This window comes from Scardinius erythrophthalmus (assembly GCF_964197995.2).
Source record: "Scardinius erythrophthalmus genome assembly, chromosome: 23".
Lineage (NCBI taxonomy): Eukaryota > Metazoa > Chordata > Actinopteri > Cypriniformes > Leuciscidae > Scardinius > Scardinius erythrophthalmus.
Window position 1 is genome coordinate 9,091,090 of NC_138243.1, and position 18,868 is coordinate 9,109,957.

The following is an 18,868-nucleotide window of genomic DNA, read 5'->3' on the forward strand; positions in this document are numbered from 1 at the left end:
TAGCAAATTCTGTCATTATTTGTAACCGAATATATCAACTAATATGCATAGTTTGTAACACTAACCTGCATGAGTCTCTCCAGCTGGAAGAACTTGCAGTGCAGGTCTTCGAAGTTCTGCTTGAAGAGCTCCCTGAGACCGTATTCAAACATGATCTTGACCAGCACGCTGAACGCCTGCTCCTCTGGCATCTGCACACAGCGGAGACCGCAAACCATCAATGATCACAAACCCCACGACAGGGAATCTCCACTAGATGGCACCACCTCTCATCTCAAAGGATGATGCCACATGCATTAGTTCAAACCAAGGAGTGTACTTGACTAAATCAAATATTTTGCAAGTGCAAATACACAAATATGCCATTATATGAAATGTTATAGATGTTGTAGATGCTTTGATTTAAGAGTCTGTGACACTCACATGTAGTAGCAGCACAGCGGCAAGGAAGGACTGTCCTTGACAGTAACCGATTTCTTCATCATATACAGAGTACGCCTGCAGGATAGAAGATACAGAATGTTACATTTGGAATTATGGGTGATAATGCTTTAAATTGCTTGGTAGCAATTTAGATGAAAATAACTGGTTATTATAATATGATGACGCGGAAAGCGATGCAATCTTACAAAGAATCATTCACATTTAAAGGGTTAGTTCACCCAAAGATTTGAACATTTTCATCAATTACTCACACTCATGTCGTCGCAAACCCGTAAGACTTTCATTCATCTTCGAAACACAAATGAAGATATTTTAAATTAAATCTGAGTGCTTTCTGTCCCTCCACTGACAGCTGCGCAACACACTTTGTCGCTTCAAAAATTTAATAAAGAGCAAGAGTCAAGCATGACCGAGCTTCCGTTAACCATATCTGATGTGTCCTTTGATCAAAGTTTATATGTGAATAAAAACCTAAATTCAATCTGTTTATCATATAAAGCGGTTGTGCCTCTTCATAGAATTCAGATGAAACCGCTCGATTATTTTTATGATCTCTTCATGAACTTTTTGAAGCGTCAAAGTGCTAGTTGCGTGGACTGTCAATGGCGGGACAGGGATCTCTCAGATTTCATTTGTGTTGCGAAGTTGAATGAAACTCTTACAGGTTTGGAACGACATGAGGGTGAGTAAATGATGGCTGAATTACATTTTTGGGTGAACTATCCCTTTAAATCCTATACCTCAGAATCTTCCAGATTGACCTACTTACCTCTGAAAGTGCTAACACGCCAACTAATATTGTGACAATCATAAACTGCAGTGCTAATAAACTCTGTGAACTGTGGATTGAGAGCACTGAATCAAACTGTGTAGTCAATATGAGAAATCTATGGTGCTCTATGAATGATGCCGGTAACAGTCGGAAAGAGGGCTGGTGAATTATTAAGAGACGCCTAAAGATGGAAACCTAACCATCAATCTCCTCATTCCCCTCATCATTTGTGGCTTTCATATTAAAACCACTGACCTCATTATTTTTGGGAGAAAATCTGAGCTTTTGCATTTGTTAAACAGGTGATTTGGGGTTACTGAACTTCCACCATCTTTATATGCTTTGAAAAAGCCAAATGATTGTGGATGTTCAAAACATGAATACAGATTGGGATGAATCTATATACACATAATACTGCTTGCATTCTCGTGCTGTCAATCAATTAAAAGAAAATTAACTAACTATTCACAAGCTTTTCTGTAACTAATCATGATTAATTACACCTAACATACTTTATATATTATATATATATATATATATATATATATATATATATATATATATATATATATATATACACATATATATTTAGTTTTATATTGTAATACATACTTTCACTTTTTTTATATATATATTTGTTTAATGGCATCTTTTTACTAAGCACTGTGAATGAAAGTCAGTATCACTGGTACCAGTAGTGCTACTGATGCCTCTATTCAAAATATTTTTTACTGTATAATTAAAAGCCACCATTGTTAACATTTAATAGGCTTAAAACATATTATAACAACTTTTAATTTTAATGAACTCAAAAATAATGTCACATAATCTCATTATAATAAATGTCACATTTAGCTGTGCCCTTCTGTCAGTATCAGCTCCCTCTATTTGAATGAGAGCTGTCAGTTCATTTCATTTCCAATCCATGCATCCGTAAATCCAGCGATATCTATATCAATCTCGCTATATCTATTTATACATCCAACCATCTATACATCGATCTATATACATCTATTTTACTATCCATCCAATTATCAATACATCCACCAATCCATATCCATCCATCCATCCATCCATCCATCCATCCATCCATCCATCCATTTTATATCTCCATCCAAACATCTATACATTCATCTTTATCCATCCATTTATCCAGCTATCTAGATATCATCCATCCTTCTATACTTATTCATTCATCCATGTATATATCTATCATCCATCCATGCATCCTTCTACATATCTATCCATCCATCCAACCATTTATATCTCCATCCAAAGATCTATATATTCATCTTTATCCATCCATCCATTAATCTATCCATCCATCTAGATATCATCCATCCATCCATTCATCCTTCCATCTATAACTATTTATTAATGCATCCTGCTATATACCCATCCATTTATCCATCCATCCATCCATCTATAACTATTTATTAATGCATCCTGCTATATACCCATCCATTTATCCATCCATCCATCCATCTATAACTATTTATTAATGCATCCTGCTATATACCCATCCATTTATCCATCCATCCATCCATCTATAACTATTTATTAATGCATCCTGCTATATACCCATCCATTTATCCATCCATCCATCCATCCATCTATAACTATTTATTAATGCATCCTGCTATATACCCATCCATTTATCCATCCATCCATCCATCCATCCATCTATAACTATTTATTAATGCATCCTGCTATATACCCATCCATTTATCCATCCATCCATCCATCTATAACTATTTATTAATGCATCCTGCTATATACCCATCCATTTATCCATCCATCCATCCATCTATAACTATTTATTAATGCATCCTGCTATATACCCATCCATTTATCCATCCATCCATCCATCCATCTATAACTATTTATTAATGCATCCTGCTATATACCCATCCATTTATCCATCCATCCATCCATCCATCTATAACTATTTATTAATGCATCCTGCTATATACCCATCCATTTATCCATCCATCCATCCATCTATAACTATTTATTAATGCATCCTGCTATATACCCATCCATTTATCCATCCATCCATCCATCTATAACTATTTATTAATGCATCCTGCTATATACCCATCCATTTATCCATCCAGTGTTTTTATACATGTAACATTTCCTATGAGCCTAAAAAAGTTATAAAATGAAAGGTTATAAAGAAACTGGAACAAACTTAATTTAACTTTTCTTAATGGTAGGAAATTGATTTTGCAGAGCTGGAGATGATAAATGAACAGGAGCGGAACAAAAGTGCAGAATCTGAGCTGAGCAGACAAATTGAAAGCAAATGGCAGACAGGTCACCGGCTCACCTTACAGATCTTATAGAGAGAGTCCTGCCCATCACCGCCGGTGTCTTTGAAGTAGTCGTGTGCAGGAAACGTACGGTTAATGTCACGAGTGATGGCACTGTCCTGTGGAGATTCCTAGTAAAAGACAAGCGAGAGAAACAGAGAAATGTTATCATAAGGAATCGCTAATATCCAATGCATAACATCCAATAAAATACAATTTAAAGACAAAGTGTGTGATTTCTGTGCCACTGTCTATCATAACAAAACAGAAGTGTAAAAATAATGACTCCCTCCATCTGTCTTTGTTTGAACGAACAGATCATCCCATCCCAAACTCTTGGCAATGGTTGAGCGAGGCTGGTCTCCATTCACTTTTCACTCCTATCCACTAGGGGGCAATGGATAGGGCATGGACAGAACACACATACACTATTTAAAAACAAAAAAATAATTATATTTGGCATCGATGGTTCCACGAAGAGCCTTTAACATCCATTGAACCTTTTCATTCAACAAAAGGTTAATTATAGTGAAAAAAAGTTCTTTAGATTGTTAAAATGTTTTTCACACTATGAAAAAAACAAACAAAAAAAAAAAAGTTTTTTAACAACAGTTCACCAAAAGGTTCTTTGGGGAACCCAAAAAAATAGTTCCTTGTAGAGATCGATCAATGTTTCTCCGAAATTTTACCCCGATATTTAAGCATTTTCACATAATCTGGTATAGGTTTTGAAATATCGGATACACCAATAATCCGATATTATAATCCGCCATCTTGTGACCGTTTTAAGAATTAGTTCTATGTAGAGATTGACCGATATATCGTTTTCCCGATATTTAAGCATTTTCCAGATATTTAAGCATTTTCCCATAATCAGGTATTGGTTTTGTAATATCGGATTCACCGATAAACGCCACCATCTTGTGGCCGTTTGAAGAATTGCACACAAGACCGCCATGAAAGCATTGCGTCTGAGGGGAGATGAGTCAACAATGGTGTTCAAAGGTAAAATAACTTGCATTACTTAATTAATAAACATTATTTAACATAACAGCTATTAATGCACAAATGAGATATGCACGAATAAGAAATGTTACATAAAAGCTTGTTATATAGTTTAAACTTGGCTCTAAAAAATAGAGACGAACTCACAGAGTTCGTCAAGTCATGTCCCAATAAAGACGTCACTTTACATGATTTAAATAAAACAGCCATGAATGAGTGCATGTTGGAAATAAAAGTGCTGAATTAATTTTCTCTCTCTGTTGTTTGTGCTCACCATTAGTCTAGCATAATGGAGTTCACTCTGGGTTGATGCTGAGGAAATGCTCCATCATGGCCACCGTACAGTATGCAGCTTTTAACATGATCCACTTGTTTAAAACGTCTACTATATTACATTTATTTAGCTAATAAACATCTAAATAATTACAGCTCTATAAAAAAAAATTATTATTATTATCTTAGCGAGAGACGTTCTGTGTAAACGCATAGATAAAAACAGCAGGTATATCATAATCTAGAGACCGACAAAACATTAATAATTCTGATAACATGCCAAATGAGATGGACTCCCTAATGATGTATTTGCTGTTTTGTTTATTTTTCTGATGATTTTTGCATATATATACTGTATATAACATATAAAGCATGATTTTGAAAATCACATATCACTGGTTCAGACTCATATATATATATATATACACACACATACATACAAATTTAAAAACAATTGCACTCTTTCAGACTCTATTTATTGATGTAGAAGTGTGTATGTAAGGAAGGAGTGGAATTGCAAAAATAACAGTTTGTTCAGTTCAGTGCAGTTTTTATAATTGTCAAAAATAGCATTAAAACAATGAATAAATATTGGTTCTATACATCGGTTATCGGGTACATAAACGCAAATAATTGGTATCGGTAAAAAAAAAAATCAATATCGGTCGATCTCTAGTTCTTGGGCATCACTGCAAAACCCCTCTTTTGAAACCTCAGGTTTAAGAATGTAGTGCCTCAAGACCTGTCGACTGGAACAGGGTGTTCTTATTCCCAAAGAGCAATGTGGACAAATCGAGGTGGAAATTTATCTGTGTGTGCTCAAGAGCGTGTCCTTCAGCATCACAGACACAGAGTATGTTGAATATCCCAGAAGCTCAGCCTATGTGTGTGTTCGAGTGTCAGAGGTTGTAAGATATGAGATATGGTCACATGTACGTTAGCCAAACACTGGAGGCCATCAAGCAAAGACCAAAGATCCTAGAGATTTCTCAGTTTGCAAGATCCCCATGCACAACTCAGATGTCTTCAGTCAAAGTACAGCTCTCAGCAGTTCAACTATTACATTATGCTCCCTAAAAAAGCATGTGACGGGACAATTTCCAGCTAAATCCTATTGCTGCGCTGCTCTACCTAAATATAGGCTTCTTTGAGCCTCAGAGATACTGATCGCAGTTCTTAATAACTGAAGAGACCACCTCAGGGCTGGTTAAAGACAGATTGGTTGCTAGTCTATATAGTGAACCAGCATAACTTTACAGGGGAAGTCGGCTAAAAATGATGACATTTCTGCATCTCTCATACTTCCACATGTTCAAACCAAGACTTGACAAATTTGAGATTGAGGATGTGAGAGGCGTCTTTGCGCGCACGTTTCGGCTCTGTCAGTCAGCGCGAGTAAGATTGTTTTGTTTTCATCAGTATGATTTTGAAAATCACATATCATTGGCCATCGAGAATTCGCCAGGAATATTCCCAAAGTTGGAATACTGCGCTTTAAAACGATGCCAAACTTGTGCTGAGGGGAGGCGCCAGTCGAGAAGCAGGCAGAGAAAAAATGCATTTTTCATGGACAAAGGAAAGGTAAACACACAAATAAAGATACTTTCAGATGTTTAATCGCTATTTGGAGCACTGGGAAAGCTAGACGAGGGCTTAATGTTTTTGTAAAAACCTCAAAATCGATCAAAATTGTAATTTTTCACTCGTTTTGCCTGTAGCTCAAAATAGCCTGTGCATGGGTCACATACAGACATGGAGACTCCAACTCAGGAGGAGATGTTACTTTACCTGACCAGAGAAACATCACTCCACTGGAGTTCACCGTGTACCAATTTCAATTTATCCAATTAATTTAGGATTATACTGCAATTTCCTGTGGATTTGAATTATCTGAAATGTTGCCGAAAAGGATGATGAATAACAGAAGAGAGCAAATGTTCAAATTTTATTAAGCTTCACGTATGTAGGTGTAACCAAAGTTTGGTTGGTTCGTTTTGACGGTCAGCCCATGCTGTAACTTGGCCATTATGCAGGCAATAAGCATGTTTCTACACCAGCCCCTAAAACCTACTGGTCAGAAATCAGGAACTGCTAACATTTCTAGTCATATAATCTCCTCACCATGTAAAGTTTTCAGAACAACAATTCAGTCTAGATAGATTGTTGCAAAAAACTAGATCACATTCAACTAGATCACTATCATAATAAACAAACCATGAGCGCCTGGGGCCGCAGACTGTTAATGGACAACCATTCCTATTTCTGTCGCACTTTAGTTTTCCCATCCATCTATTATTATACCCGCTAGATCAAAGCCTGCTCGTGTTGGCACACATATGCTGAATTAAATCACTTTGGATGTTAAATTTTGCTCCCAAATCTAAGAGTAAGTGTCATAAACAAAGGCTGTTTTGTGTTATGTTTATTTCTGTTTAACAATCTGTTTAACAGTTTAGCAATGCGTGTCACAAAACTCAATCTAGATTATACAACATCTATTTATAGGTGCTCTCTCTTCCAAACACACACCCGACGGGAGTTACGGAAGCTTGAGGGAAAACTGCATTTTAAAAGACAATAATGCAAAATATTACATCATGCCCATGGCTGTCAGTTATTATAAACCCAAAAAGTTACTAGCACAGCACAGCAAAGACAGTGCACTAAATTCCAACATCATTTCCAGGAAGAGTGAAGTCCTACTTCCTTAATGTGCTCATAGTGTCACCCCATAATGCTCATGTCGGATTCCTATAACCCTGCTATTTCCATGCAAGTCCTCATTTGACTTGTAACCGCCTTGGGCAATGTTAAAGACCCTTTAAGTGAGGAGGAAAGTCACATGATAGAATCATACTAACTATATATCATAATTAAAATGATTATTAAATGTGCTCATTAATATCAGAGATGCGAGAGAAGTAGAGTAATGACTCATTACTGCATGTCTAACACACATACACACTTGCCTGAGCATGGGCAAAATCTACAACTACAGAAATCTCTACTCTCATGGTTCTGCAGATTACTTAAGCAATAAGCCCAGCGAAGCCGTGTTTTACAGTGGATTTAGAACAGCTACGGGGCGTTGTTAAGGTCCTTTCACACTGGACGCGATTTTGCCGCACGAATAATTCGCGCGATGGTTTTATTTTTTTATCAGCTGTTTGTGTAATGAGCGCTTCCACATCGAACGCGAATGTGCTGCGGCGAAAAAACAACTTCTATTTTTTTCGCTTCGATGTCGATTTTTTTTTTTACTTTTGCGGCGACAAAAAAGGCTTCAGCCAATCGCATACTACAAGGACAATGATTGTGTGGCGTAGCATTGCCAGCCAACTCAGTTATCACGACTGTGAGTATGTTGTGTGATAGTTTTCGTCGTTGTATAGTCCTGTGCTGTGTTGGCTAGAAGGCTAAACTACATTTGGGATAGAAAGCTAATCGTCAAAGATAGAGATAGAGACCGTGTTTACGCAGCTCATGTGATGGGTTTTGACGCGAACTATTCGCACACGAACTATTCGCTTTGTCGTTACGCATCCGGTGTGAAAGCAACAAAGCATCACAAACGGCAGTTGCGCAGTAATACTAATGTAATGCGGTCACAGGTGTGTGTTTGTTGAGTAATTTACAACGGCTTCGAACGCGGCTCAACCAATCAGAATCAAGGACTGGAACTATCCGTTTCATAACATTTATTTTACTATAAAATGCAATAACCACGATCACAGTTTGAATGTCTGACTACATGAACACCAGACAAAGCGTTCATCCTGGTAGAAATGGGGAGTCTCCTCCAGTGTTACATTATTACGTTACTTCCTAAAAAAAAAGAGGGTGCATGCAGAAGAACAGGACGCAGGAGAAGAAAGTTCAACACTCATAATTCAGCAATAAAAAACAAAACAAAAATGTTTATTTGACCCTTGTGCGTCCTTATGGACATTTTTGTCTTTTTCAGTTTTGTTTTTATGATCATTTTGATCAATGATCATAAATTTTGGCACAAGTGTGTATTTTTATTGGACTTTTACTATTTTACCCCCCTTTTCTTTAATAAATCTATTTTACACTAGGTACACAAAATAGTTACACTTAGCTCTGTTCTCCTCCAGTTTTCCCAGCTCTCTTTGGTTGAGCACGTATGGACGGTGGGGTTCAGCCTGAATTAAGGACACCATGTTTTATTCATCTGCTCTCCAGCACAAGACTACAATCTTCTCCAAAATGCATGATTGATATCGGTCGTCACGCACTGCCTTTATCACACTAAAAAAATAGTGACAGAAGGAATGGAACAAGGTGGTGAAAGCAAAAGAGTTGTCATTGCCTTGATCCACTGCTTCTGTCAGTAATTTTCCAGACTCTCACAGAAAAGTCGCCATATGCGTTGTAGGTTTGGGCCTCCTACCTACCTAATTCACACCATCCCACATGTAATACAAGTCAATTGCCACCTGCTAACAAAGGTACTGAAACTAAAAGGCCAGGAAATAATCTTCAGGGAAATATTTTTTATTTATATTTCTTCTTCCGAACACAAAACAGACAGGCGTGTATGCGTGCAATTCGCTTGGAAGCGCCCACACACTTGTGCTAACAGCGGATTCCTGCCTTAGTAAGCATACCCCCTTTTCAAAGATTAATTGCCCTCTCTTTCTATAATTGATGCTATGTTTATGTGGAAGAGAGGAGCCACTAAATAATGCATCCGCAGCCAGTAGCTCAGCTGCTACGCAAACTCAGGCAGAGGCAAACTGACCCACTGCTCAAACAAGCTAGTAAGATGAGAAGAGAATGGAAAAGGGTCTAAGAAGAAACTAGTACAGGGTTATGGTGAATCCGGTGGACTAGAAGAAGCTAAAAATAGCTCAGTCCGAGATCAGAGCATAGTCAGACCAGTCTGACTGGACCTCAACTGATCTAAAGCATGTCTCTGAGGAATGGGTTCAGAAGTTTAGTAGTTTAGTCTCAGATTAGAGAAATCAACTATTGGGGTGAGAAAATGGATTGAAAGCAGATCTGGACTGATGGATTTAATGCCAAAAAGTCACAAACTAATGTCTGATAAAAAGGGTACAAAACAAATTAGGTCAGCAAAAAAAAAAAAAAAAAAAAAGAAAAAAAAAAGAGAAAATCTACTTTAAAATGCATATGCCAATGAATGTAATTTCAAATGGTTTGATATAATTTTCACACACACACAAAAAAAGTGGTACAACTATCAAGAAATAATTTAAAAAAAATAATTTAAAAAAATTAAAATATATATTTTTTACGGATATCAATTATTAATTTATAAATATCAAGTAATTACATTTTTTGCAGGACGTACCACATGACATTTTACAGCCTTACTAAACTTGCTTTGATATAAAAATGTCAAATAATCTGAAATTTCAGAAGACACACAATCACGAGGGTCTATATTATCATTTCCTGTGGGGTGGGAATCTTTTGGTACCTCACAATTCCCTTCAAATTGATTATTGAAGTCACGATTTTATTAAAAATCGATTCTTCTTATTGATTATATTATTAATGCAATTAATATTGCAATTCTTATGAAAGAAGAATGAATAAATGAATAAACAAACGATACGAGGATATTTTGAGCAGAACCCAAGCATTAGGTCTTAAGAGGTACAAATTTCTTCCTTCCAAGAGGAGTTAAAGGAAAGAAAGAATGCAAATAATGGCAGGAAAAGGTGAATAATAAACAAAGACTTAATGGATGATGGTAAATCTTTTTTTATTTTTTTCAGAAGGTATCTGAACTCTTGTTCTCAGCCTCCGTCTAGCTACTCCAGGAGGAGTTGTTCAGGGTTTGCTGGGAAGACACAGTACCTGAGGAGCCATATTTATGTTCTGCCGGCATTGGGGAAAGTCATTCTGGACCCTGAAAAGTGCTAAGAAAACCATGGTGACATAAGACATCTGAGAACCTTTTGCGTGAGTGCGGAGCGCAACTTGTGTTGGGTTTTGACTGTGATGGTGAGATTGTGTGTGTGTGTGTGTGGTGAAGGAAGGTTGCTTCCGCAGGAAGTACTGTACTTTTTTTTCCTGACCATTGTTTACAGTCGTTTATTCTGATCGGCAACAATGAGCGAAAATGGCATTTTGTTTTTCTTGGGGGGAGGCTGATTATAAAAAGTGTAGTGAGCTTGATGAAAGCGAGTAAGAGACTGAGGCTGGGTGAGCTGGTGGGTTGACTGCAGTCCACTCCCTCACAGACGGAGGCAGGGAGGGTCCACATCCTTTTCCTTTCAACATCTCACCCACTGGGCACATGTCTGGGAGAGTCAGCGATCACCGGGGTCTGTTAGAATACATTAGGGACTAAAGAAAGGTTTAATGAGATTGTACAATTGTACACTGTATTATGTAAACAGTCTTTGTGGAAACTAAGTTAGGACACAGTGTTACACTGAACACATTTTCCGTCTGATGATGTTTGATACACGTATGCATTTACTTTGAAATTACTTAAAAGGGTTTTGGTTTTTTTGGGGTTTTTTTAAGATTTATTTTTGCCTTTTGTATGATAGGACAGGAAGCAGACAGGAAGCAAAGTGGGAGAGAGAGAAAAGTCGGGAAAAGGTCCACGAGCCGGGACTCGAACTCGGGTCGCCCGAAGCACAACCGCGCTATATGTCGGCGCTGCCCACGAGGCTATCGGCGCCGACTTAAGAGTGCTTTTAATCTGAGTAACCATCACTTTAACCAAACAGCCATTGTAGCCACACAGATTTAAAATGTTTAATGCAAGAAGTAAAACACTAAGAATCTTGTTAAAATAATTAAGTAATGTTTTCCACACGATTCAGTAAATAAACACAAAGACAGAAAATTAATATTTTTTTCATTTAAATACACCAATTAAATAATGCACTTTTAAACATTTTAAATAAAGTCATCTCTTGTCCTCACCAAGTCTGCATTTATTTGTTCAAAAATTCTTATTTTTTAATTTTTTTATTCAAAATATTTTAATGTATTAATTTAATTGGAATTTATTCCTAAAGCAAAGCTACATTTTTCAGCATCATTACTCCATTATTCAGTGTCACATGATCCTACAGAAACCATTTTAATTTGCTGATTTGCTGCTCAATTATTATTAATTATTGGTGCTCAAATATTAATAATGCTTAACAGCACAACTGTTTTCAACATTGATAATTAGAAATGTTTCTTGAACACCAAAAAAAAAAAAAAAAAAATCTAAACAGCTTTCTCCAACACTTTCGATAAAAATGGGTAGTTTTTAAATGGGTCTGTAGTTAAAATCAGATGGATCAAAATGTGCTTTTTTAAGCAACGGATGAACGACAGCATGTTTAAAACAAGTTTCTTTTTGTAAAAGAATTGTTAATAACAAAGAGAATAACAAATGTCCTAATCGAACACATAATCCAACACGTCCTTGACCAAAGCAGTTGGAAAAGCATAATGACGTGTTCAATCCTATAAGATGTAGATAATATCCAACAACTCCGAGTATTAAGTAGGATAACATTTTTAAAAGTTAGTCAGACTCAAATGTAAGTACCAGAGTTACTGAGATAGATATGCTCAAATCTAAGATTTAATACAACCGATTTTGTTTCTCACAACTTGACTGTGCCACAATGGCCACAATCAAGACCAACCACAATGGGAGGATTAAGTATAGAGTTGACAGTAGAGAACAGAATATTTGGACAGTTTTGAGAAATCAAGTTTTTAAAGTATTTGGACCTTTGCAGAGCAACCACTTTGAAATTTGGACAAATCATTTTGCAATAGTTGGTAAAAATGAGCAATTTATCCTTTTTCCATTTTCTCTCTGCCCTTCTACACTCCTTTCTTTGAGCATGCACTTCTCTGTTAAACCAGGGTTGTTTCCTGGGTTTTAGTTTCTAAATGAATCTGTAGAATGAATGAGCAGCAAACATGTCTTTACACTCATAAATCGCATGTTATATGACAAATAAGGATGGTGAAACTAGTCTAATGACATGGTCTTTATGAAACAAAGGCTAAATAATAACATCATAAAATTGTTAATTAAACCGCTTAGTTCTTATAATTAACAGAAAAACTATTGCAAATATATTGTAGATATAACACACAGCCCAGGTCCTAACCAGGACATTTTGCTGGTCGCTTGGTTTCTCTTTCTGTGGTGTTGTATTGGGTAGTCCGTCCAGTGTGAAATCTCACTGCTTCAAAATTCAGCTCCACATAATTGTGTATTAAACATTAACTAGGCTGTGCTCGTTGCGTCGAGCGGCAGGTTAGACAGACAAATTACTTATCGCTGGAAACTTGTCACTCCTAGTTAGGAAAAGTGCAAGACAAATATTACTGCAGAGTAAAAAGCTTTTTGATTTGTGTTTTAAACCTGTTTAAATTAATGCTTTGCAATTGGGATGGTCTTATAGCTTGACGAAACCTTGTCTAGACATGCAAAGAAAACCTAGATAATTGTTACATTTGGTGAACACAGCAATTTTATGCAACATCAAATAAGGTCATGAGAAACTTACAGCACTTATAAAAACAAAGGCAATTCTGTTTTTCCAACGTCACAGAAAACCATATGTTTAAGTTGGCAAGGCTTAAAAGCATCAGCAAATGTTTTCCAATGCATTACACTGACGTGTACTTTTGACGTTAAATTGTGGATGTGTGCACGTGACGAACAAGTGATATTGCAAGCATGTACCAACAGTTTTTTAATGTACTGTCAGAAATGCATACTAGGCACATACATTTACATTAAAAAGTAATTCATCATACACACACACACACACACACACACACACAACTCACTCAACCATACATTTCTCCTTACAATGACAAGCGTTCAAATAAGATAGGATAAGATCACATTTATTTCCTCAGTGCAGATATACCAGAATATAAATATATTATTGACAATTATTTTCTAAAACAAGACATCATTACAAAATGTGTGGTACACTACACCAGTACCTCAGCTACAGCCCTACACACACCAGACAATTTGTTGAAATGCTGAAGAAAATACAGAGAAGCAGATTTCAGCAACTTCAGTTCAAAATGCTGTTAAATCACAAAAACTTTGCAGTGCTTTCATATCCTCTTAGGCAAAGTGTTCACTTATGAAAAGAAATGAAATATAATTTGGAATGATTTAAGGTGAAAGGCGAAAAACAATTCTCTCCAGTTAATCAAATAAAAAATCAGACCCGCTTAGGAGGGCAAGATCATGAGCAATTCATTAAGGAGCCTGGCTCAGCAATTTAACGGATTGTTAAAACATACATGAATAAACTCAAAGATGCCTAGCACAATCAAGATGAGGTAAAGGAGGGGAGTGTTTGTGTGTGTGCGATGAAGTGTGTTCCTCAGGGAGAGAACACACACTGTTCCAGCGCAGCCCACCATTTTCTGCGATGGCAGGGGCCGGTTGGGTCCTGCGTCCTAATATGGCACAGCGGAGAGCAAGTCATATTTGGGAGATTTTCTCCCTTGAGAGCACTAGCCCTTGACTTTGATTTCAAGAACAGAGCAGTTTTCCCACAGGAAAGGAAAAAAGAATACTTTGGCATCATAAGGAGAACAAAAAACAAACAAACAAAAAAAAAGCTCTCTGGCATCAAAATGTCCCAAAAGTTCAAATCATTTCACCAACTTTTACCCATGACAGAAGTACCATCATCTACAAAGCAAAACATGCAATGCTGACACCTGATTGGGCAGCATTAGTGCCTCAAAAATCCATTCTATTTCATTTCCATGTAGTACATAAAACCAATATACAATCCCACTTACAATATCCTTCAGAGACTAAGAGGTATGTAGAAACAACCTTAGAAGACAATATCTACAGCATCTGAAAATGAACAGATACGCATGCTTCAAGATCTGGATTTTCTCAGTAATTTATGCAGAAAAACCAACTACAATTTTGATTTCATTTATATAGAAAGAATTGACTGGCGACCAATGAGAAAGACATCAGAATCAGTCAAATGAGAGCAAAAATGTATGGTTTCTGAAAATTCAACCAATCCAAATGATTTATAAACAAGCAAATGTTTTGCTTCTCAAGCATGGCCGTTTCATTTAATTTGATTCCTTTAGTTGAATACATGGACTGTTTCTTAAGACAAGAGAGAGGATGCAGTCCTGGGTGAGTCCAGAGGTCCAGGGTCATTAAAAAGTCCTAAAAGCAATCAAGACGAATGCTAAAAAACAAGTCCCTGGAATAGACACGAACCTTTATTCTGTTTAAAGCGCATACACATCCATGCACGTGTGCGCACACACACACGGTCATGTGCGATCAATAAAGCAATGGATGGGTAAATGGCTAAACTGCTCTGGTTCAAAAACAGCACACAGCCAGAGGACACAAGATCAAGATCTACATTTGAACAAACAAGCTAGAAAAAAATTAAAAGCCCTTTTTCTTTTATGTGTGATATGTTTTCTATCACTCTCTATCGAGTAGAAGTATTGCACAGCAACCTGCCATGACATGGCAGTTCAGACTTTACATGTCACCTATCAAAAGCTTGATTAAACACTTAAAGAGACACTTTTTTGAAGTCATAAGACAATTCTTCACGTCACAGTATTACAGTTATGAAAACCTCAACCTTTAGGCAATTCAGTCATTAACTGAAGTGACATGGCATGACAACTAGATCCATTACTTAATCCAATTTATAACAGTCAAACTACTGGTTTTGGTGATAAAATTTGAGCATTTTTTCCCCATGGTTCCATACAAAATGTGTTGGGAATATGCCACAGTATATAACCCTCTCCTCCAAAGGAAAAAATGTTTTCTCTTAAAACAATTTAAGAGAAGGTAAAGTTCATAAATACTATTAGATTAAATACAAAGAGGAATGCAGACTGTATTTGATATAATAAACGCCTTACATACTACAAATAATCAATCCATTCAATGAGTATTTTCAATCTTATTACATTTTGTGGTTCCTGTATGTATTCTATTCTATTCTGTTCTATTCTATTCTATATATAAAAAACAATTCCATCAGAGAACATCAATAAATATTGTTACTTTGGTCAGCTATAAGGACAAAGCTATTCGCTTAAGAAAGTATTTTAAACAGTACCATCCAAATGAGTGAATTTATAATCATAGTCACAGCATGAAAAAAAAATTACAACGGGCATGATTTTCAATGCCCTCTATTTTCTTGGCACCTCCACATATGAATTATGTACAGAATCTGTGTATTAGGCTTTTCAAGAGTGTCATAAAGATAAATAGTACAGCGCTGAAAGATGCAGTTTAATGCTTGTGTGTGTGTGTGTGTGTGTGTGTGTGTGTGTGTGTGTGTGTGTGTGTGTGTGTGTGTGTGTGTGTGTGTGTGTGTGTGTGTGTGTGTGTACATGCAGGACTCTCCAGAAGCATTTGCCAACTGAAACTTAAAACTTTGACCTCTGCATCGAGGTATCACTGTTTTAGTAGATTTTCTTCTGACCATTTTATCCAAGTGTCCTAACACACCTTGAGTTGAACACAACAAGCTTTTTTGGTTCTTGTCCACGTCAGCAACCTTCACCACTGCGGCGTTGTTCATCTTAAGGGCCCAAATGCAGAATTAAGCAACTAACATCTATTACGGCCATGTGATTCTGTGTTGTGCTTAACTGCATTATGCAATATTTTAAGTGCGATTGTGCATTTGGACACATTGTAACCTGTGGAAGCAAACCAAGCATGGCAAGAGAGGATTGAAACTGCAGGGCAGAGGGAAAGAAAGTCCAAGTGTCATTCTGTCCAGGAGACATTCAAATCAAACTGAAATCCAATTATGAATCAGATAAAATACTCCCAAGTAGTTAAATAGACCTTTCAGAATGATTTGCAGGATGGTTAGCCTATAGAATAGGAGTTGATGTTGGGGTGGTAGAATGTTTGTTTCAGCAAGGAAGTTCATCTCCAGTGCGATCAAGGGTTAGAAAGGAATCAGGTACAATGTGCCATCCGTTTGCTGTTGTATTACTGCGTTTTTAAAAGATGATGTCCTCTGACTGGAGGCGTGGTTATGTAATCCCTTCATGGCTTTAAATAAGCAGAAAATAGGAAGACCATGTAATCGTGGCATTGCTTAGGGGCAAGAGTAGAATTCTGCTCTTTGGGAAAAGGGCTTTAGAAAAATTCCAATTGTGATTGCTGAAGGTCAAGACTTGTCACTGATTCAGAGACAAGATACACTGCAGATCTAGCAAACACATTCCTCCACTGAGAGCAGGGTAGTGAAAAGATTATCCTTGGAAATTACGAGGCAAGAATTGAATATTACTAGTAAAAACATAACTAAGATTATGAGTCCGAAACCAGGACAGCCCTTGGGAATGCTCTTAATCTTTGTAGAGTCTCTGTCAGAGACTGTCAGAAGATCATTTTAACATTTAGTCTATAATTCTTCAGATTTTACATCAGTCTAGCAGATCCTTCTTTTCTTCCTACATTTAAACAGACGTGAGCAAGTTAACTGGAGAAACAGAGACAATTGGTTACTCGATGTGCTGACAACATGAGCAGAACTTAAAGTCCACAAAGGCAGGTAAATTCACCACAAAGTCTAAAAGATCAGCTAGCTGAAAGACATGAGCTTGTCTTCTTTTAATAAGACATTTGCTGAGCCCAACTTTGTCTTTGCATTATTGTCATAAATAAAAATTGTTTTTGCATACAGACAATATTTAATGCAATCTAAAGACTTTATAATTACAATTCTGTCTCACAGAATTAGATTTATCTCCTTTCCTCATTTCTTAATTTATCATTGGAGCAAAAACTGTTGAGAATGGTATATCTCAAAACACCAATGAGAATAGCCCACTCTCACATAGTTGTCCACTTCATCTCTAATGACCAAGGTCAAAGGTACATTTCTTCCTACTGGGTAATCCTGCAGCTATACATAAAGGCAAACGGACCGTTGTCATCTAGCCTCATTCAGAACACCGGGAGCGAACTAGGATAGTGCACAGATGCCGAAACCAATCTTCAGGATCCACTTAATTGTCAAGGCCCTTGCCATCAACATAAAGCTCACTATCTTGCCAAACGATGGCGTTACACATGGCACACAGGGCGCGGAGGCACTGGTGGATCTCCTAGGGGCTTCTTGGTGTCGGTGCGTTGCAGACAAAGCAGGCAGAGGCGCTTGAGGCCTTTGCGGAAGCCGCTGTTAGACAGGCTGTAAATGAGACAGTTGCAAAAACTATTGCTAATGGCCAGCCATGTGGTCAGGAATGAGGCAATGGCATGGCGGTATATCCCTGCGCTCTCCAGTAAAAAGTAAATGATGTAGGGAAGCCAAAGCAGGTAGAACACACTGGTGATACGGAAGAGTACGGTGGCGTAGCGTTTGTCCGTGCAAGCTTGCTCACCTGGCTCAGGATCCTGTGGGCCAAAGCGAGCTCTCCGCTGACTGATCTGCCGAGTGTGTTGCCGACAGATCCGAAAGATATGGGCATAAGTGAAACAAACTGTAAAAGCAGCTGGTGCATAGAGGGCCGCAACAATAAAGGCGGTAAAAAGGGGCTGGGTGTCCCAGGAGGAGCATGATTTAAATACATCACCGTGGTATCCCGGCTTACCCCAACCAAAAAAAGAGGGCAAAAAGATGAGCGCTGAGTACAGCCAAATAAGGGTAATGCAAGTGCGAAGACGGCAGGGTGTGACCAGAGCTGTGTAGGACAGAGGTCGGGTGATGGCAACATAACGGTCAACACTAACGCATGCCAGAGAGGCCATGGAGACACTTTTCAACACGCAGACCATGTAGCTGAAAACCATGCAGGTGAGTTTCTCGTTCAATCTCTCCAGATGTTGCAGAAGAGACAAAGAAGGGATAAGACAGCTGACCCCAACCAGGAAGTCTGCGTATGCCATAGTCTGTATAAAGGAGCTAGTGGTATGGTGGCTGAGTAGCGGGGCACAGTGGAAAACAAATATAACCACCAGGTTCCCAGAGATGATGAGCACTGTCAAGAAGAAAATAACAGCTACTTCCAGCAGGCAGGTGTTAAA

At 37.6% G+C, this 18,868-nt stretch overlaps 2 protein-coding genes across 3 annotated transcripts in view; both read right to left on the reverse strand.

Moving 5' to 3' along the window:
• The window catches only part of rabgap1 (RAB GTPase activating protein 1), a 114,278-nt gene that overhangs the window by 27,249 nt on the left and 68,161 nt on the right, over window positions 1-18,868 (reverse strand). For both annotated transcript variants that reach the window (XM_081354595.1, XM_081354596.1), the window contains 3 exons: window positions 3,549-3,662; window positions 424-498; window positions 66-191 (listed from right to left, as the gene is read on the reverse strand). In XM_081354595.1, coding sequence (XP_081210721.1) covers window positions 66-191; window positions 424-498; window positions 3,549-3,662 — 315 coding nt within the window. The remainder of the gene's footprint in view (window positions 1-65; window positions 192-423; window positions 499-3,548; window positions 3,663-18,868) is intronic.
• Window positions 17,787-18,868, reverse strand: part of LOC308683820 (putative G-protein coupled receptor 21) — a 1,254-nt gene continuing 172 nt past the window's right edge. The window contains exon 1 of the mRNA XM_081354605.1: window positions 17,787-18,868. This exon is cut by the window's right edge and continues 172 nt beyond it. Within this exon, the coding sequence (XP_081210731.1) occupies window positions 17,909-18,868 (960 nt within the window). The 3' untranslated portion in view covers window positions 17,787-17,908.